Source organism: Vidua macroura, chromosome 12, assembly GCF_024509145.1.
Source record: "Vidua macroura isolate BioBank_ID:100142 chromosome 12, ASM2450914v1, whole genome shotgun sequence".
Lineage (NCBI taxonomy): Eukaryota > Metazoa > Chordata > Aves > Passeriformes > Viduidae > Vidua > Vidua macroura.
Window position 1 is genome coordinate 16,439,671 of NC_071582.1, and position 27,445 is coordinate 16,467,115.

Genomic DNA, 27,445 nt, shown 5'->3' on the forward strand with positions numbered 1-27,445 from the left:
GGAGGGACACTTGTCTGAGTCTCCAAGGATCTAACCTCAGAGCGGGGCAGAGCAAGTGACAAATCTTAACCTGAACAGATTACTTTTATAGGGAGGGGGAAACACGGGGAGGACACAACTCTGACCAATAGCAGGGCATTAGGGGAGGGGTGCAGGGTAAGGGCTCCCCAATAGAAGCCAACACGGGGAGGGAGCAAACCTTACTGCCCAATTCTGCTTCGAGGAGGGGATGACAGACAGGGAACACTCCAGAACCAAAGGAGTGTGCTATCTTTGACACACAGGGGTAAGACGAGGGAACAAGGGAGGAATACAGGTGGATTGACACACATTTTGGCAGGGAAAACTGTGGTAAGCAACTCAGGACTGGACCATTAGGGAAGCCAAATGGGGTACACAGACTGAACCACTACAAACTTGTAACAAGGAATATTAAAACATACTACAGAAGAACAAACTGCAAAACAACAGACCACCACACTGCCTGAGGCCAGTGACTTTTAAAATGTTTTTATTTTGATTTAAGCAGGCAGGTAAGGATGTGAGCACCCTGATGCCAGGTGTCTCCCCCAGCACAGCTCAGTCCTGCCCACTCATGTCCACAGCACCACACTGAGAACAGCTCAATCCTAAGTAAGGCCTTCTCAAAATTGATGAGGAAATGACCTCCTGACCTTTCCACCTGTCCATGCCAGGCAGGTCTGGTCAGTCCCACAGGAAGGTATCATCCATAAGGACATGGTACGTGCCAAAGGCATGTGCTGGCACAGGGAGCAGGACCCCCAGCCCTGCCTTGCACCCACCCCAGTGAGGGGACAGGGCTGTGCTTTACACTGGGACAGACCCTCTATAGGGAGCTGATTCCCAGCAAAAAGCCCATTTTTTTGGTGAACACCATCACTCTGCAGTTGTGGCTGCTCCCAGACAGCTGGTCCTGGCTCACCCCAAGCACTCAGACATGAAGCTCAGAGCCCAAGACAGTGGCCAAAGGCCAGGGGATGGGCAGGCACAGCCAAAATGGGGCTGGAAAGCCACCCCAGGCCCCAGGTGGTGGCACTTGAGCTGCTGCTCATCACAGTGATGGGACGGGACCCTGGATCCCCCAGGGGCTGCCCCCTCACTAGCCTTGAACATGGTCTGGAGAGCAATCTGAACCACAAGGCCACCACCAATGTCCCTGCACAGCCTGTGCCTTCCCCACTTACCTCCTGGGGATGCTTTGCTGCCTTGTGTGGTTAATGGGAACAGGGCATCCTTGTGCCTCAGGGGTCACCATTCCCTCACATCAGCACTTTGTCCCACTGGAACATGCAGGGGCTGCCTGCTCACTGTCCCAGGCTGGACAGCAGGGGACCATTGGTGACCTCCTGGCAGAACACTTAGTGAGGGGGACCCCTGGCCCCTGCACTCTGGGCACTTTGTAGAGGAGTTCTCAGGTTTAGCCATTTCAGGTTTAGTAATTTCATATGGCTAAACCTGAGCTCTCATACAAGGACTGGCAGAGGAAGTGGATTTGGCTCTTTCCAAACGCTGCCAGTTCTCTGGGCTTCGAAGGAGGGGAAGGCCAGATGTCAATCACATCTCTGTGATTTGCATCATTGCACAGATTTAACCCAAATAATGTTGAGTTGGTGTGGGTGTCCCACCTGCCCTCAGCATCTCCCTGTACCCAGCTGCTGTGACAATGAGATTTCAAAACCAGAAAATTTAACAGAAAAAAAATGCAATTTTGTTTTTCCTCATTAGAGGGCAGCAACAAACCCAGCTGGGACAGGAGAGCTGCTCAACAAAAGGGAGGAATTACCATTATCGGCTGCTCACCTCAGTCTGCTGTGGTGAGCAGGGGAAGGGTGGTGGCACCCACTTGGACTCCATTGCTGCACATCTCCCTTCCCTGCGAGGCAAGGCTCTAATGGTTTATTATCTATATTTTCACCCCCATCCCCTTTTTGCCTCCTTTGGCTTTAGATAAATTGAACTCCAGCGTGAAAGTCTCAGAATTCAGGACAGAAATGAGCTCTCAGAGGGTCCTTCAGGTGGAAGAGAGCTGCTTTGGAGTGAGTGCAGAAATGGGGCAACACTTGCATGCAGCCAGCACACGGGGAACAAAGTGAGACCCACTCGTTTATTGTCAAAAAAACCTCAAACTTTACTTGTGTTTCTCTCAATAAATAATTTACAGTATTTACACGCGGTGATACTCCCGTGGGTCTCAGCGCAGGGAGGAGGGAGGAGCTGGGGGAGCCTTTTCAGAATGCCTCCCCTTTGCCTATGGGGTTTTTTTTTTTTTTTTTTTTTTTTTGTTTTGTTTGTTTCCAAGTATCGGGTCCTTCTTGGCCACACTTCACCTTTAACCAGAACTGGGTCAAACACAACCAAAATAAAGTGCTTCACTGTTTGCTTCTAAAATAGGGATACCCCAACTACCTCACACCATCAGCCACCACTGGAGCACCCACCTGGACAGAGGGAATGGGCCACGCCATAACCAGACTTTCCTTGGATGGAAACTGTCCCTAAACCACAGCGTGTTATGCTGTGGGGTGATTGTTTTATAGGAAGGGGAGGTCTTAAGGAATTATTGACCTGTTGGCACACTGTGGCTGGGCCAGCTCAGGCAGCTTTCAAGCAGCACTGTGTGCTCAGAGGGAGGCTGGGCACAGCTGCATTTAGCTGTGGGGTAAACCTCTTCTTTGCCCAGAAACAGGTTTTGGCTCTTAAAAGGTGGGTTTTAAACTTCTAGGGAAGATCAAAATTTGTTTTCTCTAGAACAAAGGAAACAGAAAGTCCAAATCAGCCTGGCTGAGCATTAGTGCATTGGGAAATGAAACTGTCTGGTGCCGTGGTCCAGTGGCTGCTCCTCTCAGCACCTCCAAACTGTGATATCCTTATTTCAACATCTCCCTAAACAGAGTATCTGGGGCATCAGCAAACAAAGCAAGGAACAAAGTAGTAAACACATCTTTTTGTTTCTTTTCTTTCCTTAAACATTTAAAAACCAATTACATCTTTTCATCTGTACAGTCACATGAGATCAATGCCAGGGCTCTATATATTAAAGAGACAATATAAATTACATCAATTGACACAAGTTTGCATTTCTCTGCTGCTTTACAAATGGAGCTCTAGAGCTGTAAGGACACAATGAATAGTCATGTTCAGTATTTACACCAGGCTGCCTCTTGGCACCAGTTCAGACTGCCAAACCAAGCCTGTTCCCACCTCTTTTGGTGCTAGCTTGTCTCATCACGCCCAGAGACCTCCCTTTTGAGAGCAGGAGGTGGCCCCAAGTATGACGTGTTTTGGGGCTTGTTTCTGGGAACTTCCCCCTGAGGAAAGGTGGGGGAAACCCACCAGGAGGTCTTGAAGGCGCAGACCAAAGGTGGTCTCGATGTTTGTTCAGTGAGCGATGGGGTGAACCACAGAGGAACATGAAGTGGAGGAGATGGGCAGCACTACATGGTGGGGGAAGGAGATTATTGATGGTTTTGAGGCAGGGAACAGACATCTGGAGGCAGCTGGGGGGGGTCCTCTGCTGCATCCCATCTCCTGGCTGAATTCTGACATTGCCCCATTTCTGATCCCCTGAAGGGCTTAAGGTGCAACTGGTCTGCAATGGGGTTGCAAGTCGCGGCCCCAGGATGGGGAGCAGAGCAGAGACCTAGCAGCAAAAAAAAAGAGCACCATGCTCCTGCTCCATCCCAGGGCTGGGCCAGGCCGAGCCACAGGCAGAGAGGGGCTGGAGGGAGGTGCAGGTTGGGTCTCCCACTGAGCAGCCGCCCTGCTGCCAGTTTCAGGGGACCAGAGAGTGAATGGTGTGAGGAACTAATCCAATGCTGGGCAGAAGTTGCAGAAACCGCTTGAATACTGGCCAGGTTTCTCCCATTGCCATCAAGAGTCCACGGTAGGTCCACGCAGAGACAAGGGAGACAGGAGTAAAACTACTGAGTGAATCAGCCAGGTGAACTGGCTAAAATAGGGGACGCCTTTGAACCACAAAAAATGCAGGCCAAGGCTTGAGGAACGTGTCCTCCTTCCAGCCAGAAGGTGTCTGGCACCAGCAGCCAAGCAAGCATGGGATCACTGCCCACCATTTCGGCCCCTTGCACCACCTTCTGCAACAGCAGGACTGTGGGCAGAGCAGGACGTGCCAAAAAGCAGAGCCCAGCCCCAGTGAGCAGGACATCCTGCCCTGCTGTGCTGGCCAGGCTTGGTCCTGTCTCACTGCTCCATGCCCTCCTCGTGGGCTCTGCTCTCTGCAGGCAAAGCCATGTTCACACACGCCAGTGTCACAGTCACCACGTGCACGGCTGGGACCAGGGGAGCGCTACAAGCAGAGTAGCTACAAGGGCTCCCCAGCACCCACTCAAATGGGAGCAGGAGGAGGGGGAAGTGAGGAAGGTCCAGACAAGGTACAGTCCAGCAAAAACTCCTGACTGGTCCCACTGGCAGCACATTCCTCCCAGGCAAGAGCTGGGAAGGTGGAGGACTTGCACCGAGAGAGAGACTGAGGTCTGAGGACAACCCACGTGGCTCTGATGTCCAACCTCTTGTTTTCCAACACCTGCATCTCATCCCTGGTTGCCTCCTGCTCCCCTTTCCCTTCTCTCCAAGGTGTGAAGGAGCAAACCTCTATAACAAACACAACCAACACAAACACAGCAGTGCTACCCAGAGGGTGGGATGTGTTCCCGTGGGAGCCGTGTTGCCTGGGGTCAGAACCCGTGTCCTTTCATAGAGATGCAGCTTGTCTTTGTTGGAGTGAAGCATCTTCACATCCTCAAAGGCATAGTAAGCAGCCAGCATGAAGTTGACATCCCCCGTGGTGAGGAGGTCAAAGACACAGGACTGGAAGTAGAGGTCCTCCACGGGCAGCTTTTCCCTGCACTTGGCCGTGGCCGTTTCGTAGGTGAAGGCCTCGGGGGGGGCGGGCAGGCTGGGCCCCTTCCTACGGGCACGACCCTCCGTGGCCTGAGCCGAGCGGATGGTCTGGAAGTCAATCTGTTGGTTGACTGGACAACCACGGAGGCACAGGTAGAGGCCCTGACTGTCCCGGTCCTCCACGGCGTTGACCACCTCCTCCGGCATGCGCACGGCGAAGGTGAGGTACCGCCCCACCTGCCTCACCACGATGGTGGTGCCGATGTACTTGGCCTGGATCTCGATGTGCTGGCCCGACACCTTCTCTGTGATCTTCAGGCTGTTGGCTCCGTGCTTGTCCCCTCCGTTCTTGGAGCCGTCGACAAAGGCAGCGGGGAGCTCGTCCATCTCTGCCTGGTACACTTTCTGATCCACACACTCCTGGAAGCTCTTGAAGATGATGGTGAGCTGTGGGGGAGGAAAGGAGCATGGTTACGGCCAGTGACGACCACCTGAGAGCACACAGCCACCTGAGAGCACACACTGCAGTGGGGTGGGAGGTGGAAAGACTGGACGCTGAAGTCCAGACAGAAGCGTGACCTTCAGGCTCACGGTCCTTCATCCTAAGAAGTGGCCCTGACTTTTTAGCCCCCCAGACACAGTGATCGTGCTCCAGCCAAAGGGTGAAGACACTGTGTAGAGATCCAAGACCCAGAAGCTTGACTGAATGCACCACCTGGATCTGCCTGTTATCTCCAGACCCAGCACAGGAGCTTCCTTGCAGCTGGAGCTGGGTGGAGTATCCCTACTCACAGGCCTGTGGCAGCATGCCCGTGCACGCAGCACTGCCTCGCCTCCAGGGCTGGCAGATGGCAGCAGGGATGAGCCCTGACTCCCTTGGAGGCGGTGGAACTTCTCTTCTGACTGCCATGACATTTACATCCCAAGGGCTGGACCAATTTGTTTCCCTAACCAATTGCAGACCAACAGGATTTCTCCCACGGGCCCTCAAACATGTCCTGCTCCATCTCAACCCCACAGGCACACATGTGTTCAGCCTGTTCCAGCAGGATGGCCCTTCTAGGGGTGACTTCGTGGTGGCCTTGGCAGTGCTGGGTTAATGGCTGGACTCGATTTTAAAAGATTTTTCCCAGCCTTAATGAATCTATGATTCTATGACACAAACAAAGCCCAACATGCCTCCTTCACCCCTGGCTGGGCTCAAACACAGGCCCCCTCCAGCAGAAGGACCTCACAGTGCTTGCTCTTCCCTTGCTGGCCTGGCTTTTGGAGGGAAGACCTGGGGAGGAAGATGAGTAGAATTTGCATGTACAAACAGTACAAACTACGCTCTTTCAGCTCTTGCAGAGTTGCTCTTGCACCTTTCTGCCCATGAGGAACAAGTGGCAAAGGGGACCTCCTGCCACGTGGGCCCCATGAAGGGGGAGACTGAGACCTGGCCAGAGCAGGGTGGGGCTGGAGAAGAGAGCAGAGAACACAAAGAGCCCCAAGGATTGAGTGCTCCCATCATTTCCAGCAGCACAGTGCCCACAGCAGTGCTTCCCACAGCTCACGCTGCAGATCTCATGACTAATCCCTCCTCACCACAAGCCTGTGAGGCAGATAAGAGAAAAGGCTCAATTAAGATGGTGATCCTGCGATCCCAGCAGGTCCTGGGATCCTTAAGAACCACTTTCCTCAAGCCAGACTTCCTTGCAAGCTTCAGCAGGTTTTGATGTCTTTTAGCAGGTAAGGACATCAGAGCATCATTAAGTATCTTTTAGGGGGTTTATCTGAGACAGGTCAGAACCTCACTGCCAGTTCCAGCTCAGGATAAAGGGGTGATATCCAGAGCAGAGAAGCATCCCTTGTTCTAAACGTGCTTCTCTTCTCTCCCCACACACAGGGAGAAGCAGAACTCCCAGACATGGTAAGACAGGACATTTTCCAAAAGCAAGAGGATGCCTCCTGCTGAGCCTCCCATTTTCTTTGGCACAAAAAGTGCCCTGTTAGCTTTAGAGCTTGTGCACCAGGGGCAGCACAACAGTTCCTCAGCTCCAGGTCCCTCCTGAAGCTGAGGCTGTGCCACACAAGTCCTGCTGTATCACAGCAGCACATTTTCACTTGGGCTTTCTGTGTTTGCCTTGTACCTTCAGGATGTTTATTTAGTCTGCCAAAGCACCTCCAGAACAGACTGTTCCCCACAAAATGTCTTGACTTGGCTGCAAACCACAGAGACGATTACAAGCCTGGGTAGAGGGGAAGGCAGTTTGAGGAGCTCAGCTCCCTCCAGGCTTTTCCTGCAAGCTGGAGCCTCCCTGGAGGGCAGTCCTGGGTTTGCTTGGGCCTTGGGGGTCTCCCAAGAGGTGCCAGCATCATTTCTGATCTGGCTGCTCACAGAAACCCGGAGTCCCAAAGTGGGAGCCCTCCTAATCTGCAATACCTGGCTTGGCCACGAAGGCCCCCTGAGATGCAGCACCTCAGCCTGCTCACTGTGATGGGGCTGGATGTGCTCAACAAGAAACCACATTTCAGTGAAGGCTGAGGACAAAAAAAGGATGGACATCCGATATTGAGGGCCAGACATTCCAATTCTGAAGAGCTCATGCTCTGTCTTACCCTCCCCAAGGAGATATGGAAATGGGGGAAGACACGGAGGAACGAAAGGCTGCTCTGAAGCCTCTCTGCCCTCGCCCACCTCTGTCCAGGGGGACAAGGCTCACCTTGCTGGTGGCAGTGGCCGAGGAGCCAGGCAGCACCGGCGTGTTGGTGACCTGCACGTTCAGGTAGTTATTGTCTATGAGCGGCCAAGCCCCCTGCACCTTGCAGGTCTGGAAAGTGTCCGTGAAAGTCCTGAGGTGGGGGTCCCCAAAGAGCCCGCAGTGGGTGTAGTTGGGGGCGGCCGAGTGCTTGTGAAAGCTCTTCTCGTAGTGGCAGATCTCGGGGCTGTCGGAGCGCTCCTGGCTGTCCCCGGGGGGCAATGTCCGGAGGCGGGGCTGGGACGTGGGGCCATCCTTGGAGCAGTTGTGCTGCACCATGAGATCGTCTATGCCATGCACGGCCGAGTGGTAGGCCAGGTCTCCCCTGCAGGTGCGGGCGGTGCGGCGCGTGCAGTGCGCGTAGGCCCGCAGCGCCGTGCAGAACTCTGGCGCCTCCTCCGCGCCCAGGTGGTGCGAGCCCGACGTGGCCACCCAGAACTCAGAGTTGCACTTGAGGATCTTGCATGGAGATGTCACTGTGGGAGGGCAGGAGAACACAAGGGGGTCAGTGCTGGCTTGCCCGCGGGTGGGACGCCCAACTCCAGCCCATCCAGAGGCCGCATCCTCCTCCCGCTGCCCAAACTCATGACACCGGCCCGGCCGCGTGACAGGGCCTCGTTCACCAGACGTGACCCTCTCCCATGACCCAACTCTCATGCATCAAAGCCAAAGAAACCAACAGGATCTGCCCCAAGTGAAGCCAAAAAGGGAAAGAACATCCAGCCTTTAGATGAATGATCATGGGGGGAAACCATGGTGTGGAAGAATGGGACATATTCATCAGCAGTGATGAGGGAGGATCATTAATATGGGGGGGAGATGCAATGGGGTTTCTAATGCCCTTTTAGGGTTTGACATTCTAAGCTCTGTGCTGCGTGAGTTACTGGGCACTGTGTCCAGACTGATCTCTACCAGTACAAAGCTCTCTTCCTTTTCCTCCTCTATGGGCTTGGGAAAACAGAACAGCATCACAACCACTGTGCCCAGGTTAGAGCAGGACCAGTGCCATGACCCACCCTGCAGCACAGCCAGAGGCCACCCACCATCACCAACGCCACAGCAGTGACGGCGCAGTACTTGTCCCTGTGCCTCCGGAAAGAAGCAGGAGCCAAAAAATCTCCTTCTTGACATCTGTGTGGCTCTGCCCAGCCCTGGGAGCCCGTTCCCCACCATGGCCCGCTGAGGGAGAACAAGAGGTGGAGGAGAAAAACCGGCACAGCAGGTGCGGGGATGCCAGCGAGTCCCCGCCTTCCCTTCCCACCCGCCGTGTGGTGCCCAGGCAGAGGCGAAGCCAGAGGCTGCAGGGCCTTTGCCGGGCTCAGCCGCAGCCCTGGTGCTTCCTGGCAAGGCGGAGGAAGGCAAAGAAAATTCAGATCCTGTTTCTTCCCCACACACACAACGTCTGCTCCCTGGGGCAGTGTGGCTTCCCTGGAGCAGACTTGAAAGCAGCTGTGCAAAAAGCACATGGCCATCGCTGAATGTCGCAGACACTGCTCTGCCCCTGCCAATTTGGAGTCTTGCTGGGTGAACCCAGGCGCACACTACTTAAAATTCATGGCATTTTCCTTCCTCTCCTCTTAATCGACCCCCTCAGAGCACTTGGAAACAGGATGGGTTCAGGCAGAAAAGGCAGCAGGAGGAGGAGAAGACAAGCCCCCCCATTTCCAGATGCTTTCATGGTGCCTTTTGCAGGCGTACCCATATATTCCTGTCTTGGGGCTTGTTTAGAAGGAGCTTATGAGGGCATCCGTGCCAAAAGTATCTCAGATTTGTTTAGAAAAAAGTTACAAAACCCAGTATTGTTTCAGGGAAAACAGTATGTTTGAGTTTTAAACATCACAGTGCTGGAAACTTAAACAGAGTTGGTGCTGGAAAATCAGAAAGGGAGACTTAAGACTATAAAACACTGAGCACTTCAGCTGTGAGAAACAAGCCAGTCTCCTTTCTGCTTCCAAGAAGACTGAAGTGCAAATAGGAAATGGTGACAGGTTCCTCAGAGTTTTAAAATTCATGTTTAATAAACTCAGATGCTAGCAACAGCACCAAGAACCCGGGAGCTGTTTGGTCTTGGCAGCATCCCATTTAAACCTGCAAGAAGCTCTGTGGAAAGCCTTTAACTCATCATTGACCAGCAGTGACTCAACAACAAGGTTCTGACCTGGGACATAGGCTCATGTTTCTGCTAAGTCTTCTGCATGTATGTGTCAAATTTAAAGATGTTTATTATTTCACATCCCTCTCTTGTTCATCCCAGGAGTGTGGTTTTTCAGGACTGTCATAAAGGAAGGCAGGAGTCAAAAGAGCACGCAGGAGTGTGACCAGTGCCACCACTGCTGGTTATCCCAAACCCTTGTGGCATCAGGCAATTAAAGTCATTGCTCTCCTAGTTGTTATGCTAATGTACAGCTTGAGGATGCCTTGGGGTTTCTCGTGGCAGAAGGTGCTGTCACTGCAGCCCGCACAGCCCCGGGAGAAGCTGGAGGACACATCCCTGGACACGCAGGAGCCACACACCCCACAGCTCAGCAAGGCACCAGGATGCACTATACAAAGCATCCCATCCAGGGGGCAGCTTGCAGAGTCCTGGCTGCAGCACTTTGCCTGCTCCAGCCCTTCAGCCGCTGCATAGAGAGGATTTTTTGAATAGGAACAAATCCACTGCCTCTTGCTCTTTAAGGACTTGCTTCACTCGCTTGGATGAAGAGATGCAGCCATGAGCTGTGGCTGCCTAGGGACTTAGAGGGCCCTGCTGAACAGCCCAACACCCAGTGCTGGGCACATCCTGGTGCTGAGGGATGCTGAGCATCCCTCACTGTTGCCCTGCCTGGGGTCACACATGACTTTATAAGGTACTGAATTAAAAAATCCCAACCAAAGGGAGGGCAGGGAAGCCCATCTCCTTCCTCCCGGCGCCTGAAGGGGGAGCGTTCTGCTCTGAGATGTTATCGCTCCACTTTTGGCACCGGTCCCCTTCTGACTGTTTCGCTCAGGGCCCCATATAAGGCCAGATCTCCAAATCCAGGTGCCCCGGCGCTGGGCGGTGTGTGAGCGGGGCCGCTCACGCCTGGCCTTTCCCATGGACATCTCCCCAGCCACCCTCGTGGCAAATCCCTCATGCAGCTGGGGAGGGACCACAGCTGACAAAGGCTGTGGAGGAGAGCAAACACGACCCTTACCCCTCCCAAGCAGCCTTGCCTCGTCCCCTCTGGCAGCAGCTTTGGCACAGTGGTGCAGGCTCATTTGTACCCTGGCCAAGAAACGATGTTTATTCAATTTCACATAATCTATTTTCCATCGACTCACAATGGTTCTGTTTTTCAACCACAGATGACTTAGCATGGAAACAAATCCCTCTCAAGCAGGAACCCAGCAAGGCTCTCCTGGGATCTGTGAGACATCCCCAGGTCTGGGTGATTTCTCGTCCATGGCAAAGTAGCCTGCATCTCACAGACAGGTGAATTCAACCCCCCCAAGCCACCTCCCAACCCTCCCTCATGATCTTCTTTCAAGGCCTTGGTGCCACTCAAACCAGAGAACAACATTTCCTTTGTTATCTTGAAACCAACGGTTTCAGAAAGTTAAAGCCAGAAAAAAAAAATAAATCAGAAAACCACCTGGACTAGGATAGCCCCCTCCCATACCCCCCGTTTGTTCAGGGACACTTCCCGTGAGGACTCCGGAGGTCTGTGCCCACTGAAAAGCCACCCCGGGCCGGCTGTTTCAGGAGTTTATCACATTTACAAAACACGGGTCTTGCTTCTAAGTGGATTTTATCTGACTTCATTGTAAGGACATAAAAAGACACAGCGATTTTCTCCAAAGCAGTAAAAGATCAGTTAGTAACGAGTGTGTTTCCCACAAAGATATTTACACACTGCAATCAAGTCCCTTGTCAATCCTCCAGATAAGCTAAACGGTTTGCACTTTTAAGTTCTCGCTGGAAGGTGTTTGCCCAGCCCCACCATCAGATCTCCCTCCAGCAGCCGTGTTTCCTGCACAGCCAACCACCCCGACAGGACACGGGATAAAGACAAGCTCACAACTCTCCCGAGGTCAGCCCTTTAACCAGGACATCGCATAGAGCAGGCAATGAATGAATTGTGACCTTTTCCTGAGGGTTTGGAAAGCCCTGGTGCTTCATTCAACATCCCACGGACCACCAAACACACACTCAGGGCTCTTGGGGTATCACCCGACCCCAGTCCCACTGCTCTGCCCTCACCATCAGTACATTGCATTACCTGATGTCAAATTAAGTGTTCTAACACATGCACACATATAACTTTAACAACATTTAATTATCACTGCCCCCCTATTCTCCCTTCAGCGGGTGTCAAGTAACCTGGATTTCATTTACCCAAATCAGGCTCTTACAGGAAACTAGCACAAAACCAACATTTCGTCTATTCTCCTGTAATTCCTGTAACAAAGAGAATTACTGGAAATTAATTTCTGTAAGCAAAAGCCAATTCTTTTAAGACTCTTGAATGCACATTCACCAGACCTGTTAATTTTAAAGTGTTCACTGCTAAGCAATGTTTTTTAATATCCTCTTGGTTCCTAACGGGCTGGAAAGTATTTCATCACCCACATGTGATGCAAATACATCATCCCGCGTTTTTCCAAATACATGGATTGAAGTGTAGATGTGCAAGCCTCACACATGCAGTAAAGGGCCTTTTTGGAGAACACAGTAAAACGTAATTACCTTTGGCCTCAGATCTGAGCACGCAGACTTAGGCTCCTAAACACATATTTATTTAAGTAATCTAAATAAACATATTTATGCTGACACCTCAATAGGAAAGGCACGATTCTCCAAGGTGCTAAATACCAGCAACATCTGCCAGCTTCAAGGAGATGGGGGCTGCTCTGCTCACAGGCAGACAGCAGTCACCACCAGCATCAAAATGAACCCAAAAGAGTTAAAAAAAAATAAAAAATCTTATTGCTCCTTAAAACCACGGGACAAGGGATTGCTTCCAGGAAGGTATCAGGAGTCCCAAGCAAAAACTGAGGGAATGAACACTGTGCTTTGTAGCCAGCCCATCGTGCTGCTCCTACCCTAGGCGGTGTCCCCATAAGCCATTCCTCATGGTGGCCATGCTGGACCCACATCCTGATGCCCACGAGGGTCATGAGATTAGACAAAAAGAAGGAATTTTTTTACAGTTAGGGTGCTGAGACTCTAGCACAGGTTGCCCACAGAGGTGGTGGTGGCTGCCCCATCCCCGGAGATATTTAAGAGGTCCCTGCCCTTGGAAGGAGGATTGGATGGGGTGACCTTTAAAGGCCCCTTCCAACTCAAATCATTCTGTGATTCTATTTTATGACACGGATCAGCCGGCGCCTTGTCACACCAGGGAGAGAAAGGAGCGATTCGGTGCAGCCCTGATGGATGGGATGTCATGGGCAGGGACAGCTCTCCCGCAGCCCCACGGGGCACCGTGGGGCGAGCAAGACCCAAGGGCCACCTGACCCAAGCTCGGTGAAAGGATTTGTGCGGGAAGGCAGCGCCGGGCTCTTCCAGCGACCTCCTTTGAACTGTTAATCAAGCACAATCTTGCAGAATAATAGCCTGGTTATTATTGCCTTGTTTGCATAACAAAGAGGCCCAATAAAACTGATTTGACTGTGCTCAGAGGGGGTGTGAAAGATCAGCCCTGAGAAAAGAGCTGCAGGAATGCAGCAAACTGCTCCAAAGCCTCAACCCAGGAAGAAAGACAATGCAATTTGCCATCAAGAAAAGCCCAATAGACCAATAAATTACCCATGTGCAAAGGGATTAGATCAGGTTTCAGTTGCACTGAAGTGGGGGGAGGACCAGGAGGAGGGGACTGAAGGAGAAAAATAAACCTGAGTCTCTTAAAGAGCTGGGGCTCATATTTTGCAAGGGTGTGCATGGGGAGGTTGGTGCAGAGGGGCCACCTTCCACGCTGGGGCCGGGGTTATTTGCTCATTTCCACTGGCAAAATCAGCAAATGCATTAAATCCAGGCAAAGGCCCTACTTTGTGTACGATAAAGTGATTCTAGATGTACCCCAGAGCGCACCTCAAACCATGCAGCTTCCTTTAACCCAGTCCTTGTCTTGCTCAAGAGGATGTTGGTGGAAGGAGAAACCAGTTCCTTGAAGTCAGAAGAGGGACACAAAAGGATTTTTCTTTTCAGCCCATGTCAATCGCTAAGTCATCCGGAGGACCTGCCATGGCCAACTCCTTTCTGTCCTCAGCACCGAGTTCACGGCCCCCCATCTTTCCTCTGCAGGCATCACAGAGACACAGGGCAAGTACAGGCAGGAAACCAGCAGAGTCAGTGTCTTCACCAGCTACAGCACAAACTGCTGCACGCTGCCGAAGGAGCCCTTGATCGCTCCTGTCACTTAGTCAGCTCTTTTGGCTCCAGACTCAGCTTACGGCTGGCCCGGCATGCTCCGCGCCAGCCAAGGCAGCTCTCCCCAGCCCCCCAGGCAGCACTGCTCCTCCAGGCTCACCTCAGCATCCATGTGCAGGGAGAAGGGAGAGCAGACACCATCAGAGAGGGCACCAACCAGAGCTGCCAGCCAGGGCCGTGCTGCTCTGAGAACTACCAGCAAACCTTGGGGACTTCAGCAGGCACAATGGGCTGAGAGGGGGAACCAGTGCAACAGACAACGCAGCTACGGAGTCACTGACTTTGTTCTTGAATCTTCCTCCTGGGATTTGAGCCTTAGTGCTGCCGTTGCCACAGCTGTTGAGCTTTTGCCTGCTCAGAGGAAGCAGCGCCAGTGGGTGGTTCAGAAGATGCAGGTTTTACTCCTCCACGAGCTGGTGGATGGAGGATAAGCAGGGAGGGAAGCGATAAGGCAGTGAGCTCTGACTCTTCCTCTGCAGATGGGCACTAACAAAGCTGGCTCTCCAGCAGCACAGTGTGCTGCAGGCTAGGAAGCTGTTCTGGAGCTGCACACCTGACTTTCCCCGTTGGGAGCGCACCCAGACACTTTCACCAACAGTTCCCAAGAGCTGGTAAATCTCCTCAGGCAAATGGTCCAGTTTTGAGATGAGGACACTGAAGGATGTTAAGGTTTTCACTCAAGATGACTGCCGTGGGAAGAGAAGTGAATTTGCACTCTCATGCCCTACATGAAGCATCACCCTCACCTTCCTCCTCAGCCACCACCATTCATGTCCCCATCCCTCTGGAGAAGTGGTCCCTGCATAAAGTCACCTGTGCCAGCCACCCCCACTGCCGAGTGTTTCAGGTTTCCAGCAGACATTTCTCTCCCCACGCTAAAGCTGTTTTCTCAGGGTGCCTTTGAAGGCAGCGCTGCCACCCACCAGTGCCCGGGGGCCCCCCAGGTGTGGCAGCGGGTCCCTCGCCCTCCTCCCCCTCGCCCAGGCCGCGGCAGGGCTGGCAGGGAAACGCTTTCTGCTCACAGGTGTGGATTCCCTCTAGGAATAATCATTCCGCTGTGCTCTTGTGAAATTTCAACCCTTCAAACGCAGAGGTAAATGAGATACAAAACGAGGAGATGGAGAAAAGCCCGGAGCACATAAATCTGGATGAGGCAAATTTATACAATCAGATGTCTGCCAAAAAATTGCGGCATCTCAATTGGAGGCGTTGGCTTGCACAGGGCGTGGGGTGGCAGCTGCCCGGCTGGAAGGCAGCAGCCCCACAAGCCCATCAAGACACTTGACTGATTCTGGAGCCTCACCTGGGGATGCAGGGGACCCTGTGGATCCGTTCCTGCAGGCTGGGCTCCCACCCAGCACCAGACTCCCTCCCTATTGCTCATACCCCATGGAAGCCACAGTATCTGTTCATCTTTCACAGCCACAGACTTTCAGAGGTTTATTTATTTTTAAATGCTGCCTCTCCTGGACTCAGGTTTTAATTTTAAGAAGAAAAAGTAACTTTCTAACTGGAACCCACTCCCCCAGTCCCACTGCTCCCCCACTTGTAACCCAGCACAGTGATGCTTTCTCATCACTTGGGCTGGCAAAGTTCAGAGTCATGTCCTGCCACATGCCTTGTCATCTCAGAAAGGGCCAGCTGGAGTGTGTCACACAGCAAGAGAAAAAGGTAGCTTGTCCAAAACCCAAAATGCCATAGATCATTACTAAGGCCTTGGGGACCAAAGTCAACAGCTGTCCAGGAAGGAGAGGAAACCAAGGGAGGAGAAAATTCTTTGGCCTCAAGTGAAGCTTGCTCTCTGCCTGACCCATAAAACCTGTATGTCAGGGACAGCTCTGCTTACTGGAACTGAATGGCCAAACACTTCTGGATGCTCATGTAGTGCAAAGTGGGACTCGACACCGTTCTGAAGGACCTGCTGTCCCTGCATCTGTGGGGACATGAGACCCTGGCCACCCCACACACCACGGCCAGGCCGACAGACAGAGCAGCTCAGTCTGTGCCTACCAGGGCTCTGTGTGTGTCGGAGCCAGCTTGTTCTCTGCAGTGAGAGCCCGATGACTTCATCAAGGGGATGGCATCTGGTTTTGCAGTTGGCTATAATTCAATTCTCCCCCTTGCTGCAGGAATTTCAGCTGGTGGAGCAGTGATTTACTCAGCCGGGCTGCACTTGAGTGCAAAGCAATCTTGAGGCTACAATCGAACGCACTGTTATTTTGAGAGCTCACAGACAAGGGAATAAATATCTTCTTCTTTTCATCCCAGTAGCTGCCAAGTGCAAGCTACAGAGCTTTTTAAAGGCATTTAGGAGCTCTCCTCTAACAAGTGCACTCTGGATGCTGTGCATGGTCAGGCAGGACCTTGCCTGCACAGCTCACTCCTGCTCTGTGGCATCAGGATGGAATTTGCAAGGACAGCCAGACACAGGCCAGGGCACCCTCTCACCTGCCCACCACAGCTGCATCTCCACACAACCCCCATCCTCCCCAAAAACCCTTCTCAGTCACCCCAGCACACATCACTCCTGGATTCCAGCAGCCCTGAGCTCACCCCAGCCCCCTTCAAACCACCTGGGACCCTGAGGCTCTTTTGGTCCTGGGTTCCTACACTCTCCCTTACTCCAAGTCTGGTGTCTGCTCCAATAGGAAAAGCAGATCAGACTAAATCAAACTCATCCAGATGGATCAAAAGCCTCTGTCTCTGACCTCTTTCACTGTCTCACCAACACTTATCCCTTGGGAGCAGTAGGGCTTGGCTGTGGGATCCCCTGAAGGACTGAAGAGGGGCTTGCTTGGGCCACACACTGCCGTGCCAGAGCCTACGGATGCTTTATGGGGTGTGCCCATCAGGGAGCCAGAAGAGAGACCACAGAACTCATTGTCACTGAGGCCACAGCCTGGCTCTCCAGGGACAGCAGGTCAGGGCAGAGCCCAAGAAGAGCCCCCAGGTCAGGAAGTTTTTATGGCTGCCCAGCCCTGTGAGCACTTTCATGTGCACATCCGACTCAGCACAGCTGTCCAGGCCACAAAGAAAGAAACCTCCACTGTTCCCATGATAAACCCAAAGTCACTCTTAACATTGCCTTGTGCCCAGTAACCAAGGGCCAGGAATTCTACTGTTTTATGTGGAAAAAAGCAACATATCCACCCCATCTACAATAAAAACAAGGCGCCTCCTTCCAGCCCCACAACGTGCCTTGCTGGCAATGGTAGAGAACTCCCTGTTCCAAGTACGAGACCAGCTCCAAGCTTGCAACAAAACAGGGAAGCCAAAATATTTCCAGGTTTACGTTTGAATCCCTCCCTTCTTCTCTGCCCTGACAACATCCTGCACAGGCGCGTTCCTCCCCTGCCTCCACCTTCCCCAGGATGGGCTCCATGTTCACAGCACTGCGGGGGTTATTTTAGCCTCTAAGGCCCCATCTCAATTTTGGCTTAATGCTGCCATCACCTCCCTGCTGCTGAGACAAAAGCCATTTATTGACTACCTCATACACCTCCAATAGGGTTGGATCCTTATCTGGAAACTGCTGCACTGCCTGGATGGACCAAGAGCAGAAAACTCCAGATTTTTATGGAGGCAGGAGTGTATTACAGCCAAAACAGCCAAGCTGGAAACAAACAGAAAAAAAAAAAAAAAAAAAGCAAACCTGAGCCTGCCACACCTGAGGCAAAAACACCCAGAGCCAGATCTTGGAAGTACAAAAGGATTTGCAAGAAAACTAAGCACAGCCTGTACTGGGAGGCACAGGTTTGGTTCACCCAGGAGATCAGGGTCTCAGCTGGGAGAGCACCCATGAGCATCCAACACTTGGACTTGGCACAAGCTCTAAGGAGAATTTCTGCCAAGGAAACTGTCAGCAGTGGCGTGCTCTGCCCAGACCTCCTTCCCCAGCTGCCTCACGGTCACCCTGACCTACGGCCAGAGCACCCAGCCCAAGGGTACTGGATGGTGGGGGCTGCCCAGGAGGCAGCAGGGCGAAGCCATCAGTGTGAGAGCAGCACAAGTGGGAATCCAGCCCGGGCTGTGAGCGTAGGGGGGGTTAAACAAATAAATAAATAGGGCAGGACTCAGCGAGGCACTGATCTGACACGCCGAGCGCCCACTTGGGCAGCCTCCAGCAGCCCTGCTCACCTGGGGCTCCCAGGAGGGGTGCGAAGCCTCCTTGGTGCTGGGAACCTGCTGGGAACCCACAAATTCCCAGGAAGCATAGGGAAAAAGGAGCAAAAGAATATGGCAGGGAATAAATCCCCCCTTCTCCCTACCTTCCCACCCACAAAGCTTTCAAAGAGCCCCCAGCCTGCTCCCAGCCCACGGCACGGGGAGCCCCGTCTCCGCCTGCGCCCCGCTCCCGCGGGCTCTGGATCGCCTCGTTCTGCCAGTTCTTTGCACCTTATTTGACTGCTGAAGGGAGAATCAAACAAAGCAGCCAGCCAGATCTCCTATCAAGTTCTTTCTTGCACCGTAAATCTCACAGCCTCGACGCTTTGCAACTCAACCGCTCCAAAAAGGGCGTTAAGCAACACATACGGGAGCAGCTCCAGAGTTTCCAGAAAAAAACCAGGGGGTTCAGCTTCCAGCCTGCTGGGAAGTTTCATGGGAAAACTGGGGTTCAGAGAGACACCTCAGTACTAAGGGCAGCGCTGAAAAGGTCTTCCTGGAAGAGGGCGAAGAGGGCAAAGATGGGAGGAAGGGCGTAAAGCAGTTATTTATTTATTTCCTACATGTGTGTGCAAGACTACTTCACCTACGGTTATGCAAAAGAAAGGCAGAGGCGATTTAAAAATTAATGAATTAATTTTTTTTTTAAATGAAAGCTTTACTAAAATAAAAAGGGAGAAAGAAAAACTCTAAGGTTTAAATCTCCCTTTCTCCCTTCTGCTTTCTCTCCATTTTCCCCCCCTTGCAAGTGAAAAAAAAAAAAAAAAAAAAAAAAAAGAGGTAAAGAAACTGGAGAGTTTTGGAAGGAACAAATCCGCCTCTGTGGACTGGGTTTCCCCTCCCCCAACAAAAACAAGCACTCAGGGCTTGAAGGAATTTGCAGGCAGAGATCTGCCAAAAACATTGTGAAAAACTATGGGGGATTCATTGGAAACAGATGGCGTTTTCAGCTGTAATTCTGAAATTCTCCCCTTTTCTGACACAATACAAACATCGGGGCCGGGGGCGGCGGGGGGGCCGAGCCCCGCGGCGGGTGCGAGCGGCCGGCCGGGGGTGCCGATGCTCGCGGGACCATTTGGTTGCCATCCCGCCCTCGGACGGCACAACAGCTCCCGGCCCAGCCAGGGCAAGTTTTCCAAGCAGACGAGGCTGCTGAGCCCCCAGAGCCGTGGGGCGGTGAGGGAGAAGGGGCGGCCGCCCGGAGCGCCCGCGCATCCCCCGCCCGCCCGCCCAGGTGCGCCCCGCGGCCGCGCTCCCCCCGCCGGGGCCGTGCGACCCCCGGGCCCCCAGCGATCCCAAATCACACCGCAACGACCCCCCCCGAGCCCCTCCGCGACCGCTCCCCGGCTCTGCCCTCCGCGGGGGCTCGGAGCGTGGAGCCCAGCGCTCTCACGGCAGAAATTTCGGATGGGGGTGTTCATGGGTGGGTCACCCCACCAGTGTCCCCCCTTCCTTTCGCGGCACCCGGGAAGGGCAGAACAAGGTAACCTGGCGCTGTCAGGAACACCTCCCGGCTGCCTTCGCCGCTTTGATTTCCACCATCTCCTTCCTTGTGGGATGAGGAGCGGGGAGACAAAGAAGATGAGGTCAAGGAGAAACACCCACCGCAACTGCTTGGGGAACGGGGAATTGGGGGTGCACGCACCAAAACTGAGCCCCACTTGCTTATTTTAAACATGTGGCAAACTGCTGCGAGGAGAGGGAGAGGGAAAGAGGCCCAGGGACAGGGGAACGGGGGCGGCGATCCAAGGGCTGCTAGAAACACAAGGAAAAAGTCTGCAAAATAAAGAGGCTGTTCCTTACCTGAAGGGAAGATGCAGAGAAAGACAGGGAGGATTTGGAAAAGTCCCAGGGCTGTGGATCCTGCCCCTCTCCCCATACCCATCCATCCAGCTCGAGCTTTAACCACTATCCTCTCCCTGGAAGAAGAGTTTAAAAAGGGAAAAAAAAAAAAAAAAGGGAGAAAGGAAGAGAGGAAGGGGAGAAAAAAAGGAAAAAATAAATCAATCAATCAAAAGAACTTGGGGGAAAAAAATGAAATCAAAAGCCCCACATGGCTCCGCAGAGCGCGGCAGGCACGGGCGGCCCCAGCTCCGGGCTCTGCACTGAAAGATTACACAGACTTTTTCTCCTTCTTCTCCTCCTCCTCCTCTCCGTCCCCTCCCATCGCAACCCAGCCCCAGCCATCAATCATCCCGCTGCCTCCCAATGCCTGCATCCTCCTGTGCGCCTCCTCCTCCGAGCGCGCCCGCCTCCCCGGCCATGCTGCGGGAAGGGGCGGGAGCGGCCGCGGCCATGGAAGCCGGGCAGGGAGGGAGCGGCGAGAAAGAGCCGGGGAGAGCCGGGCCGGGGGGTTGGAGCTGGGGATGGAGCCGCCAAGCTCTCCCGTGCCCCGGGGGAAGGGGGTGGCGGTGGTCTCACGCAGGATGGGTAACGGAAAGGGCTCTTGACGTGTGCCATCATCGCAGCTCAGTGGCAGTTTGGGAGAGGGGCTTTCTCCCACCCCATCGGGTCTCAACACCCACTGTGCCTTCCTTGCCCCTCTCCCATGGGCCTACCAAGAGCCCTTTGATCCAAAGAACAAGGTAACCTGGCCCTGGGATCCTGGGCCCAAAACTTAAGCAGTTTGGGGTAAAGGTGCTGTCATACAGCAGAGGAGAGAAACTGAGGCAGGGAGGCTTTATGCAGCTGGTGTGGGGTAGGGGTTGTGATAGCGACACTGAGGTCTCCAGCCTGCTGGGGGATGGCGTACCCCAGCACATGGAGCTCCTCCATGTCTTCCCAGCCCTGGCACCATGGTAGGTGAGAGTTTCACAACAGTTCCAGGTAATTCACCCGCACCTGCACTGGCAGCAGTGAAGTAACCCCAGGTGACTCAGAAACAGCAAGTCTCATAGGTCCTTATCATTAGACTGGCACTCCTTTCATAGGGGCATGGCTGTCAGGTACCCAAATCCAGGTGCCAGCCCACCAAGGACTGATGGAGATGAGTAACAATACCTAAACTCGCTCAGGACCACTCCCACTGCCTCCTCTGCACCACCAGCCCACTTACAGACCTGGATGTTCACTGGGGGAAAGTCTCACCAATTATGTTGGTAGGGTTGTCCCAGGTTCTCACTTTTAAGCCTTCCTCAGAGACCCTCTGGGCAGTCCCAGGCAGACACCAACCCTGGGAGAACCCTGCCTGCTCACAGACCATCAGATGCAACAGCAGCTTGGAGCTCACAGGCGTTTGCCTGCTGGGTTTCAAGATCCTGCTCTTCTCTTCCTCCTGAAATGCTACAGCGTGCGGAGGTGAGCAGATTGGATCTGCATCCCCACCATCCCAGGGGTCTGTGCCACCCATGAGAGGGCTAGGCCAGGAGGAAGGCATCCACTTAGCTTGGATCTCTTAAAAATTTCCCTTGAGGGATGTTTTAGCCACAGTGAACTAAGACCACTTCTGAATGAGGGTGCCCACGGGTGTAGGCTTTAATAACTTCCGTGTTTTGGATCATTAGCTCTCCTTTGATGGCGTGTCCCCTTGCCGTCCGGATGTTTCATCTCCTTCCTTTTGGGGTTCTTACACAAAGAATAAAAGGATGCTGGTTGTTTTACACCACCCATCTCCCAACTCTGTAAGACCATGTGACTTTCCTCCTGCAGGTTGGTATAGGCTGGGATACTCCTTGACATTTCTTCTAATTATTCTTGGAAACCTCCTCTTCTCGCTCATAAACATCCTTAAGCATGCTTTTTCAAGTGACCGTGGCTTAAAGTCTCTAATAAGAGTTTGTGATCTCCTCCCCGTCACAGATTGAATCTGTGATCCAGTACAACAAATATCAAATAACAAACAGGAAGAGGAGATGGGAATAAATATCCAAGAAGCAAAGATATCTTTTAACACATATATATTTCTCCATGAGGGGAGCGAGCCCCCATGCCTCCAAATTAAGGAGGAGCTTCTCTGGGGCTTTATCCAGGCTGCAACAGGAATTAAAACACTGCATCTTTTCCATCTGGGACCCAGATGGGATCCAAAAATCCTGTGGCCTTGCCTGCCTAACGGAATATCTGTCTTGGTCCTGCTGGTCCTAGAGCTGCTCTCAAACGGTGTCCACTAAAGTCAGAGGGAGCTCTGTGTGCAGAGGAGCTGCCAGAGTGGGCAGAGCTGGGCAGGAGATGAAAGCTGGCAGGCCGGATCCAGACCTGTAGCAGAGGCAGTGTGGGAGGAACGCCGACTCGAAGCACCTCTTTGTGGGGGATGTCAAACAGGGGCAAATATGTCCAAACCCTGCCAGCTGCTCCTACCACCCAAGAAGAAATGCCTGCTGATGGGATGTGTAGGCAGCTGGAGCTGGAAGGGGCCTGGAGGGAGGAGAGGGAGGGTCTGTGAGCTGGGGAGAGCCCAGGAAAGGGAGGGAGGAGATCCAGGGGATGGGGCTCCAGACCTCAAATCCCTTCCCCTTGCTCCTACCCTCTCCTCTTGCAACTCAACTTTTGCTTTTATTTCAAAATGAAAAACATAATTTCTGCTGTTACCCTGACTGATGACATCTAACATGATCTGTTTAACTAAAAAAACCCATCTGAATTACGAACTTTTAAAACCCAGCTGTTAAATAGCTGCTGCGAGGCTGCTTTGATGGTTTGACCTAAAGCACCACTTTGGTATTGCTGTTTTGGGGCAGGCTGACACATTGCAATGATAGCCTGGAATCCAGTCTGAGGCATTATAGTTAAAATAAGACCCTTGATGGAAATTCAGCCTTTGGTGTAGGGAAAACTGTGCTGCTATAAAGCAACGGTCGGGTGCCCCTGGCTCCAGTTTGTAAAAATTTCTCCTTGATTTTGCTCCGTTGCATCATGCATTGCAAATGGGATTGCTGTTCTTGGCACTGATCAAAGCAGCGGATTTTGCTGGAGAAAACAACAGATGTGTCCAAGCCGTAACTTCAGGGAGGAAAAGGCCCCAAATAAGGTGTGTTTCTGAAATCCTGCTCCCCCTTACACGTTTTAGAAATAAACTTCACCTTTCTGTTTAGCTGAATCAAAGCTCTGGACTTTAAATCACCTACTGAATCAGAGACTGTGTGAAATTCAGATCTGTGCCCTGCTTCATGGGGATATCTAGGCTGGGATATGTGGAGCTACTGCGTTTCCCCCGACTTCTTTCCTTCTCAAAGCCCATCCAGGACTCCCTGTTCAGGCAGCGTTGATCTCCTTGCAAACAGAATGTGGGAAACCACCCACCGCTGACATGCAACCACTGCAGCGGCTCAGCTCCGGGGCACAGGCACCTCCGTGGTCATCTGCACGTTGTTGCCGTGTTTGGTGTCATTGTGGAGGGGTGACATGCAAATCACAGCCTTCTCCGAGGTATTTGCAGGATGCTGGAGGAGTCACAGTTCCCACGGGACACTCAGCTGGGATCGCTGGGCTGAACTTTCCTTTTCTCTGCCCTGCGTGGCTGTGGGCTTCAGTGGGGCTGAGTGAATGTGGCTGATTTGAACCCAGAGGTTTGCAGATGAGGGCTCCCCTTACAGCCTTCCTAATGGAATCATTCACTACCTGTAATTATATGGCTAAAACAGTAAACATGGGTATTTCTGAGGGCTGCAACTAGTAGTTAGAGGAGTGGATGTTGGAGCTCCTGGTCTGCTCTTGACTCTCCCATGAACTTTTTGTGTGGCCACTTTTCACACCACTATCTCCACACTCCTGCTCTGCCTCAGGACACGGTGTTCAACTCCTGGCCTGTCTGGGATAAGCCATAATCACTCCTGCAGGAAGTTAATCCTGAAACACTCTGCAGGGATATGTGTGTGTTTGGGGTGAGCAGCAAAAAACAAGCTGCTCCTTAAAGGAGGAAGAAAGGAAGTTTGGAATGGAAACCCCCAAGTTGTTGCCTGGAGAAGTTTGACAACTGATCCCAAAATGTTTGTGAAAATAAAAGCAAACATTTTTGCACTGAACTAAAGAAAAATACTTCACTATAGAAAAAAAAAAACCTCTGAATAAGAACCAAAAATACCCCAACATCTTTATGCACTAACAGCCACCTCTGATACCTGCAATTAAATTTAAAGACTTTCCTTTTACTCATCAGTCCATTTTTGTATCATTTTACAGTTTCCCTGGCTGACCAGGTAGATGCTGTCCCTGAGCTGTGCACCCAAAGCTGCTGAATACTCATCCAAACCCCCTCCCTGCCAATGCTTCCTTGCAGGTAGAGCAGGAAAATGTCCACCCAAGATCTCCTTAGTGCCCTGCACTGAATTTTGGCATCAGCTGGATGGGGCAGGCAGAGAGGATGGCACAGAGCTGGGCTTTGAGAAGCAACCCATTCCTGCGTAGCAAAGTGCAGAGAGGAGTTTGTTGGTTTATCTAAATCCTCCTTCCCACAGCTGCCCCTGTGAATATCAGCCTCACCAACCTGGCTGTGTAAAAAGAGGCCAGTTGTGAAAGGTGGAAAAAAAATGCAGCTTTGTGCCACCAGTAAATGAAATGTAAGAACTCTTTGTTGACCTGCATCCTCGCATCTGCAGATTAACTGATTATCAGCAACCCCCACTGAAGTCACAGTGGGTAACCTTCTCTCCTCAAATTGCCTGCTCCAAGCCTACAGCCATAAAAGTGACCTCTAAATGCTGAAAAACAGCCAGGCTGCATAAGGGGAAGGGAAGATGGGCTGGTGGAAAACTTACAGTCTCACCCATGACAGAAAGCAAAACAAGCAGGGATATTTTAAGGCAAATAGAGTTCATCACATTTTTTTTTTTTTTTTACTTGTAACATTTATTTGTGTCTCTCCCTTTCCCTTGCCTGCAAAGGCCTGGGGGGGTATGAGGCCTAATTCTACACATGGGAGCATGTAACCATCCCTTCTTCAGCAGTGTTTGGAGGGCTGGCTGGAATTCACCATCTGTATATTTAATTCTCTGCAGGGAGCTGGTCTTCCTGGCCCAGTCTCCCCTTTGGGGTAGATATCAAGTAATATCTCTGTAGTGAATCTTCACATCTGGGCTCCCCTTTAAGCAAAAATAGAAGATGGGCTGGGAGGTTCCCTAGAGCAAGTTCAAATGGCCAAATGTCAGCTCAGCAGAAAAGATGGATAAGTCTGAACTGCCAAAAAATGATCAGAATCATAGAATCACAGAATGGCTGGAGTTGGAAGGGACCTTAAAGATCATCTAGTTCTGATTCCCCTGGCAGGGAAACCAGAAGAATTGCAGAGAACTGTGTGCTTATCAGCAGAGACAGAAGCCAGTCTGTGTGATGGGACAGTCTTTCTCTGCTGCTTTTAAAAGCTCCTGACAACTCGAGAAAGTGCAAACATAACCCACTGATTCCCCTCCTCTGACTGACAGGTCAGCTAAGGACACCTCCTCGATCCTATTTAAAGGTGGGAGATGGCATCGTTAAAGGTGGTAGGCTTGCATGTTTGCAAGCCTACATCTGCAGCCCTTTGAGCAAGGGGTGTTTGAAGGATCCTCTGGAAAAAGCTCTGTGAAACCCAATCAGCTTTGCCCTTTGCCAGGTCTCCTTCTGTCAATTCGTGGCAGCAGTGGCCAGAAATACAACCCAACACAGGGTGCCTTTCCTGTGTTCTCAGTTGTGAGACACTGAGTGACAGTGACCTCAGCCGATTTAAAACTTTGTCCTGAATAGCTGAGAAAGAGACATTCCTTCTTATGGGGGAAAAAGCCCCCAAACCCAAACAACTTTAATCCAGTACTTCTCTGGATATTTTGGCAAACGAAAACGGGAGTTTTTTCTGAAGGGGGAGCATCTTGGAGTTGGCACTAGGAGTCCTCCCGGGTGTGCCTGGCTCGGGGCTGGGCTGGGTTGGGTTAGGGTTGGGCTGGGATTAAGGCTGGGATTGAGGCTGGGGCTTGAGCTGGGACTAAGGCAGGGTTGGAGCTGAGCTGGGACTGGGGTGAACTGGGATGGTACTGGGCTGGACTGGGATTGGGCTGGGCCGGGGCTGCGGCCCCACTGGGTGGTGCTGTTATCCCTGCGCCGCCTGCGAAAGTATCCAGTTTATAAAATAAATGCAATCCAACGCCGCCTTAAACCACATGACATAACAGCAGCTTGCGAGCTCCCATTAAAATCTCAATTTGGGGAAATTGATTCTACCTCTGAGCAATTGCGATGCAATTACTCCAACAGGCAGCAATCAAGAATCACATCAAAACAACACCAAACTTTCATCTCCTGCCTCACAACCACCACCACAACAAAAAGCACCTGTCTTGCAAACGCAGCCCGGTTTCCATAAATATATGTAATTTTTAGGAAGGGCAACGTGCATGTCCCACAGTGGAAGCTTGGACAGGGGCTGCTCTGGCTGGTGCGTTTGAACTGTCCTGTCTGGGGGCTTTATTCTGTCCCCCCACCGTCTCCTGGAGCAGGTTTTGGGCTATTTACGGGCTCAGGACATCAGGAACGAAGTCGCTCCCCCTGCCCTGCCACACTCCAGCTGCCCATCCTCTCCCTGCGCACAGATGTGCCCGTCCCAGCAGTGTCCCACATCTGTCCAGCTATCACCCCCCACCTCGGAGCTCGCAAACCCCCCGAGCACTTTGCAACCAGGGGAGTTCAGGGAAAGCTTTGTGTCCCCGCTCCGGTCTCGATAACCGCGATCAGCCCCGGGATGAGCAATCCGAGGGAAAGGGGGAAATACTGGGGAGGATGTTTACAGTTCTCATCAGTGGTCTGCAAGAAATTACTCGATTGACTTAGCGCAGCAGGGAGCAGCTTTAGTGGCAACCATCAGAAGGGAGGATAAATGAATAACCTCAGGCATGCCAGCTAGCGCCGAGCCGGGCAGGGAGCGCTGGGCAGGGGAAGTGGGAACAATCGAGGTTCCTTATAAAAACGGCCGGGGAGGGGGAGCCAGGAGGGGACCGGGAGCCTCAACAGGTCCGGAGGAGGAAGGGCCATGCAGGGATCCGGGGGACATGCGGCCGGGGGGGCCCCCAGCCCCCGCCCCGCTTACCTTGGCGGCCGCATCAGCCTCTCCAGCCCCGCGGGGGTCGGTGCAGGCAGCGGCGGCTTTTTTTTGTATTTTTTTTTTCCAGGAGGGGTAAATAAAACAAAAATAAAAAACTAAATAAAATAAAACCCAAACGAAATGAAATAGTAAAAGCCCCCAAGGGTCGAAGTGGGGGTGGCGGGGGGGTGGAGGCCGAGGGGCGCGGGCAGCCCCCCGCCCTGCGGGCAGCCCCGGCGGGGTGCAGCGGCCTCGCTCAGCGGGACGCGGGGAGCCGCATCGCCCTCC

The 27,445-nt window shown here is 52.6% G+C and overlaps 1 protein-coding gene across 1 annotated transcript; it reads right to left on the bottom strand.

Annotated features, from left to right (window-relative positions):
- Positions 1 to 1,821: 1,821 nt before the first annotated feature.
- Positions 1,822 to 27,445, bottom strand: RGMA (repulsive guidance molecule BMP co-receptor a). Its single transcript, XM_053988838.1, has 4 exons — positions 27,164 to 27,445; positions 19,978 to 20,093; positions 7,584 to 8,095; positions 1,822 to 5,328 (listed from the first exon to the last, which is right to left on the bottom strand). The coding sequence occupies exons 1-4, from the start codon at positions 27,175 to 27,177 to the stop codon at positions 4,633 to 4,635; spliced, it is 1,338 nt and encodes a 445-aa protein (XP_053844813.1). The 5' UTR covers positions 27,178 to 27,445; the 3' UTR covers positions 1,822 to 4,632.